This window comes from Orycteropus afer, unplaced genomic scaffold, assembly GCF_000298275.1.
Source record: "Orycteropus afer afer isolate SDZICR_OR568_19922 unplaced genomic scaffold, OryAfe1.0 scaffold00804, whole genome shotgun sequence".
NCBI lineage: Eukaryota > Metazoa > Chordata > Mammalia > Tubulidentata > Orycteropodidae > Orycteropus > Orycteropus afer.
The window spans coordinates 495178-502602 of NW_006922391.1; the positions used below are offsets into that span (position 1 = coordinate 495178).

The following is a 7425-nucleotide window of genomic DNA, read 5'->3' on the forward strand; positions in this document are numbered from 1 at the left end:
CTTCCTTCCGAGGAGTGGCTGGTGGGTTTGAACCACCAGCCTTCTGGTTAGCAGTCAAGTGCCTTAGGCACTATGCTACCAGAGCTCCTTAGTATAGGGGTTAAGATTTGCAATACATACTTGTTTGGGGGACACAATTTGATCCACAACAGCTCAAAAAAGAAAAAAGAAGATGCTGAAAACTCTTTGCTTCTATCATGTAAACAAATCTGATCAATTATCCGAAAGGTAGGAAACTGCACAAATTTTACCATCCTGTGGACTTAGATTATGGATGAAAAGCATAAAAAGGGCCAGAGAAATACTTTTTGAAAGGGAATGTCTCTAAAGACCTCTAGGATGATTTATGGTAACAGATTTATTGTACCTGTTCTCACTGGGTGTTGGGATTGGAGGTGACTACACCTCAGAAACAAAAGCTCTGGTTGTGTAGTGGTAAAAGGATTTGGTTGTTAACCAAAAGGTCAGCGGTTCGAATCTACCAGCTGCTCTATAGCAGAAAGATGAGGCAGTCTGCTTTTGTATAAAGATTTACAGCCTTGAAAACTCTCTGGGGCAGGTACTACTCTGTCTTAAATGGTTGGTATGAGTCAGAATGAACTTCATGGCAGTGGACTCAGTTTTTGGGTTTAAAATAGGCTTAAGGAGTCCTTCGGTGGAACAAAGAGTTAAGTGCTCAGCTACTAACCAAAAGGTTGGCGGTCTGAATCCACCCCGAGGTGCCTTGGAAGAAAGGCCTGGCAATCTGGTTCTGAAAAGTCACAGCAATGGAAAACCCTATGGAGAACAGTTCTACCCTGAAGCAGATGGGTAGCCATGAGTTAGAATTGACTCCGAAGCAACTGGTTAGGTTTTTTAAACTAGGTTAACTAAAAAGACAACACCTGTAAAAACTCAGCCATTAAAATTATCTCCTAATCTCCCCCCAACACACACACACACACACACACACAAATGTTCTAGATTGCTAACCAGAAGGCTTATGGATCAAACCCACCCACCAGTCACTCCTCAGAAGGAAGGTTGGTCAATCTACTTCAGTAGTGATACTGCCTTGGAAATCAAAGGAGGGGTTGTTATGAGTTGAGTTTGACTGAACGGCAGTGAGTTTGGTTTTTTTTTTTTAATGATGACCACAGGGGCACCGAATTGTAACTAATATACTTGTCTTCTCCTTGTATACATGCTTTTTTGAGAGCAAAATATAGAGGATGGGCATTACAGCTAGCAGGAAGGATATAGGGCATAAAAGCCATCAACTTTTATCTTCTTTGTTGTGACAGAGTAATGATTGAGAAATGTTGTTCTAGATAACACAACAGACATATCCATTCTCGCAGCTTTTTCCTTCTTTTGTTTCTGTGTTCTCTTTGCATGATTTCAAAAAATCACGGGAAGAAGGTGGTGTCTCATTCAGACCAAAGAAGAGGCCCAAGACCCAAAGAATTGACATCACTGCTAAAAATGTTAGGTGAAAGGGAAGTGATGCAGCCCTGAGACATTTTCAGCTCATGGAATGTTTGAATAATGTCCTGGAGCACAAAGTGCTATGATGTCCATCAATGCCCATCAGAGTGATGGCGGACTGTGGCAGTTCCCACTGTCCCTGAGAAACATCACAGCAACCTCTCCAGTATTGCTTCTCAGAGGATCCAGTTTATTCACGCTAAGCTAATTCTTTAAGATCATAATTTTCTTAGAGCAGAAATCCCCTCCACTTATGTGGGAATGCATCTTATTATGAGTACTGTGCCTGTCATGTCCCTCTATTATGTATATAGTATGACTTTAAAGTAATGACAGTTGTACTCAGCAAGAGGCAAAGATGTTAAACTCCATCTTCATTGTGAACTGCATGGCAGGAATCAGCATGACTCTAATCCCAAAATGTCAGAGTGGACCCAGTCCTCACGATCGTACTTCTCCATCCCTGTTCCAGCCACTCACACGACACACTCCCTCTAAGACCTAGGCAACCACAGCTGGGTTAGAGCTCACAAGTTAGACCAACACTGTCTTTTAGGCCAGCTGCTGATGAAGCATCCTCAGATCTTAGTCACTGAGAGTTAGGTTAGAGATCGCATGTTAGAAGGACATCTTTCACACTGTCAAATAGGTAGACACCAGGCTCTGCTGGCTCTCACTGCTCTTGTGCGTTTGTTACTCATTAAAATGACTCAGAGAATTCAGACAGTATATCACACTTACTGTCATTAGATGCTCTCAAGTCAGTTCTGACTTATACTAAGCTGTGTACAACAGAACGAACCACTGCCTGGTCCTGTACTAGCCTCTCAATTGTTGCTATGTTTGAGCCCATTGTTGTAGCCACTGTGCCAGTCCATTTCGTTGAGGGTCTTCCTCTTTTTGGCTGACCCTCTACTTTACCAAACATTATGTCCTTCTCCAGGGACTGGTCCCTCCTGAAAACATGTCGCAAGTTCATGAGAGGCAACTGAAAACATCATAGCTTGGGTGAGGGTGCACCTTAGTCCTTAAATGACATTCATGCTTCTTAATATTTTCAAGAGGTTTTTTGCAGCAGATTTGCCCAATGCAATATAGCATTTGATTTCTTGACTGCTACTTCCATGGGCACTGCCTGTGGATCCTTGACAACTTCAACATTTTTTCCATTTATCATGATGTTGATTATCGGTCCAGTTGTGAGGATTTTTGGTTTCTTTATGTTGGGGTATAAACTATACTGAAAGTTGCAGTCTTTGAACTTCTTCAGTAAGTACTTTATATCCTTTTCATTTTCAGCAGGTAAGGGTTGTGTCATCTACATATTGCAAGTTGTTAATGAGTCCTCCTCCAAGCCTGATGCCATGTTCTTCTTCATATAGTTCAGCTGCTTGGATTATTTGCTCAGCATACACATTGAAGAAGTATGGTGAAAGGATATGACCCCAACACACACCTTTCTTGATTTTAAGATATCGAGTATCCCCTTGTCCTGTGTGAACGACTGTCTCTTGGTCTATGTACAGGTTCCCTATGAGCACAATTAAGTTCTGGAATTCCCATTCTTTGCATTGTTATCCATAATTTGTTATGATCCACACAGTTGAATGCTGCTGCATAGTCAATAAAACAGAGGTAAACATTTTTCTGGTATTCTCTGCTTTCAGCCAAAATCTATCAGACATCAGCAGTGATATCCTTTGTTCCCTAGCCTCTTCTGAATCTGGGTTGAATTTCCGACAGTTCTCTATTGATGTACTGCTACAACCATTTTTTAATTATCTTCAGCAAAATTTTACTTGTGTGTGATATTAATAATGTTGTTTGAAATTTTCCATCTTCTGTTGTGCTGCCTTTCTTTGAAATGGGCACAAATACGGATCTCTTCCAGTCAGTTGACCAAGCAACAGGCTTCCCAATTTTTAGGTATAGATGAGTGAGTCCTTCCAGCATTGCATCCAATTGTTGAAACATCTCTATTGGTATTCTGTCAATTTCTGGAGCCTTGTTTTTCACCAAGCTTTGACTACATTCTTCAATACCATCAGTTTTTAATCATATATGCTAGCCCTGAAATGGCTGAATGTCAACCAATTCTTTTTCAATACAGTGACTCTGCATTCCTTCTGTCTTCTCTTGATGCTTCCTGAATCATTCAATATTTTGCCCATAGAGTCCTTCAATATTGCAATTCGAGGCTTGAATTTTTTCTTCAGTTCTTTCAGTCTGAGAAATGCTGAGCATATTCTTCCCTTTTGGTTTTCTAACTCCAGGTCTTTGCACATTTCATTATAATACATAGTCTCGTAGCTACAGATTTATTATAATAAAAAAGTATACAAATGAAGTGACTCATAGGTTGAGGTCTGGGACAGCTCCCAGCGTGGAGCTTCCACGTCCCAAAGAGGGACCCTCTCCCATGCATGGTCACCAACCAGAAAGTTCACCTGATCCTTAGGGCTCTGAGCTCTTACAGCCTCACAACATGGCCATGATAGATATCACTATGCTCGTGAGGCTTAGTCAACATAAGGACCCCAGGTGGTCCCTCTTGGTCTGGACATCCCTCATTTATTAACCTCAGGTGTTGGTCCACTTCCAAAGAATCAAGAACAAAGGCCAAAATTCTTTCTACAAGATGACTGATTCCACACCTGGCAACAAGAACTTTAAAAACAAACAAAATAACTAACTGTATGCAACAAAAATTAGTAGTTCCCGCAAGGCAATCATTTAAGTAAACTATTCAGTCTTGTATTGGCTTTGCTATTTCTCAAAATATTTTTGGTACTCTCTGTAGCAATGTTCAAAAATAGCATTTTATTAATTCAGTCACCTTTTATTTTTGATGAAAAATGTTTTACTAGTGTGACACAATTTCATTTATTTACCTGGCTTGACTTCAAGTGACACTAGGCTTGTCCTAAAAATACAAACCTATTCTTCAAGGACAAAGATCCACAGTTAATAAAATGATTGAAACCCAAACAAAATAAAAGAAACCAAAAAACTGCAATAGACTTTGAAAATAAAGTTTTCCAACCATATTTTGAGTAATAACAGCATTCATAATACCTGACTGCCAGAGAATACTCTGAGGAAATCAAAGGTTTTTTTGGAAAGGAAGGGACTCCTATGTGAATTAATGAAAAACCTAAAGACTTTAGGGTTAGACTGATTTCATATTCCAGTATGAACTGAGAGAAAACTGCTCAAAGCTGAAGATTTCCAAGTGCAATAGAGAAATGAAGAGCTAGCAGTTGTTGCTTTGTCCTTTGGTGTGGCCAGCCTGGCAGAACCTCTAGCTGAAGACCTGGTGGCTCCTTCCCAAAAGCCAATGCTTATAAAAGGTAAGAGCCCAGTAAATTTCCCCTGCTCATCATTTGTCAACACTGGCTGCAAATTAGTACCCCCTGGGCAGCTTTAAAAAAATACCGATGACTGACTGAATTCCAGACCAACTTGAATCCCAATCTCTGGAGACAGAGCCTGGGTACGTATGTGTGGGTGTATTATTTATTTTCCTCCTTATCCCTCCCTCCCTGTTTTCCTCCTTGCTTTCCTTTCTTCCTTCTAAGTTCCCTGGGTGATTGGGATGCAGTGAAGCTCATTGAAGACTGAAAACCACAGGTAGTTGGGCCAGCTGAGGACCATGGCTTCTGTCCACAGAGCCCATCTCAACTAGTTTATGAAATAAGCTCTTAGCTAACTCACTCGATTTACCACTTCACACCATGATTCATAAAAACAAAACTCAGGGAATAGTACTTGGCCCACATATATAAAATCTTTGAATATAATATTCAAAATAGAGGATAAGAGTTATACATCTTCTACAGTAAAACATCCCTGAGAGCAATAGACCATGGGACACCAGAGCACCAGCATTCAAACTGAGGAAATGCAGGACAAACAGAAGTGCATAAATATGAGGGGCACAGGGGGAGGGTTACAGGGTAGAGAGGGGAGGAGACTGGGTTAAGTTTGGACATGGCGAATGGGGAATGAAACTAAATGTACGCATTACATTGAATGTAAAACAAGCTCTTAAAAAAAAAAGAGTTATAACATCTTTACTTTACTGACCATATACAAAATGAAATGCAAAACAGATGCATGAAACTATGTCAGAGCCTACTCATTAGAAGGACCTTCCTTTTCTTCTGTTGGCTTGCTGTAGTTTCTAAATTTCCCACAATGAATATATATACCACCTTTGTGATATCTGCTCTCAACGCTGGCCTGTTGACTTAAGAGCTAAAAACCACATACCGGCAGTATCTTGGGCTGTCACATCGACACCATGTGTAACCATGACCCTGAGGCATTCCACGTGTCCCTTTGCAGCAGCAAGATGAAACCTGAGAGAAGAAAGAAACACAATCATCTTAAGATTTGCACTCTCTGGAGTTCATTTCTTGCATGTTTTTGGCATCTTTGCACACAATTTCTCTCACCATCCAATGACTAGGTATTATTATCCACCTCATTTTAAAAAGAGGAAATTGAAGATCAAGAATGTAATCATTTATTCATTGGCACCTCTTATTAAGTGATGGAGCATAAACTTGATCTTAGGGCTTCTGACCTAAAGAGCAGGCTTGAAAGAAGTAGGAAGATTCAACTACCTATTTGTGAACAGTGGGAGATTCAAGTCCTCAATGATAAATAGTTGATTAATTTTTCCAGTTGTCTAGTGCTTTTACCAAAGCCATTAGTTTTAAGTAGTAGATTCAATAAATGGAAGCATGTCTAATGCAAACAGTGGTCAAAGTTCTCTGACAACATCAACACCAAATGCCCTCTTGTGTTATAGCTGAAAAATAGTTGCACAGAACATTTGTTAAATGTCTAATGTGTGTCAAGCATCTCCCTATGTGCTTATCTATCCCTTTTAATCCTCATAATAGCCCTTTGAGGTGAATCCTATTATTATCTTCATTAAATGGCCAGTGTCTACATTAAATAAAGCCCATAATTAAGCTCCAGAATTTAATGAGACTTGGGAGGACAAGCCATACTCAGTGTGTTTACACTGGTCATTAAAAGAAGGAATACCTAAAGACTACACAATCACCCCTGCAGATCCAGGGGGAGGGGACTTCTACGGGCACAACCCATGGCCACTGACCCCCATAGGTTTCCAAGGCTGGAAATCTTTACGGAAGCAGACTGCCTCATCTTTCTCCTGTGGAGCAGCTGCTGGGTTCGACCCTCCAACCTTTTGGTTAGCAGACAAATGCCTTAACCACAGTGCCACCAGAAGGAAAGCATAATTCCACTCGGTATTCAGGCCCAGTGGCTGCAATGGCTGAAAATCTTGGGAAAATCTGCACCATGGAGGTGTCTTGGTGTCTTTCTGAGAGAGGCTACCAAGCCTTCCAGCTCTCCTCCTGCCTCAGCTATTTCAGGGCGTTGCTCTCTGAAGATACTTCCCATACAGCACATTCTGTATCTGTACCTCTGAATTAGTGCCCAGGCAATCTTTTCTCACAGGGTGGGATCTTGCACTGGGGCCCAATGCTACACCCAACTACCAACTACCAGAGCTGGTATTTGAATTCAGGTTGGTCTGACCTCATAACCCTGCTCTTAATAACTAGGCTCCAGTGAAGATGGACAGAGTCTTGGACCATCAAATGGGGATACTTTGAATTCTGGTTGCAAATCAGCCATAAGTTAGCTGTGTGTCTTTGGCAAACCAGGTCGACCTCTGAGCCTAAATTTCCTCCATTTTAAAGTGTGAGGATCAAATCAGATGATTCTAACATTTCTTCTGGTTCTAACAATCAGTTACGTTACCCTACCAGGCTCCGATCACACCAACTACTTCTGCATTTGTGGAGCAATTTGCATGTTATTGTCTCTCTGCAGTCAAAATTTAGTTAGCAGATGATTTCACATTATAGTAAAAAACACTGTTCATATGGAAGGACTTGGGGAACGTGGTGACTTACT

The 7425-nt window shown here is 40.9% G+C and overlaps 1 protein-coding gene across 1 annotated transcript in view; it reads right to left on the minus strand.

The window, feature by feature from the left end:
- Window positions 1-7425, minus strand: part of RAI14 (retinoic acid induced 14) — a 93300-nt gene that overhangs the window by 51312 nt on the left and 34563 nt on the right. The window contains exon 3 of the mRNA XM_007957831.2: window positions 5740-5828. Coding sequence (XP_007956022.2) covers window positions 5740-5828 — 89 coding nt within the window. The remainder of the gene's footprint in view (window positions 1-5739; window positions 5829-7425) is intronic.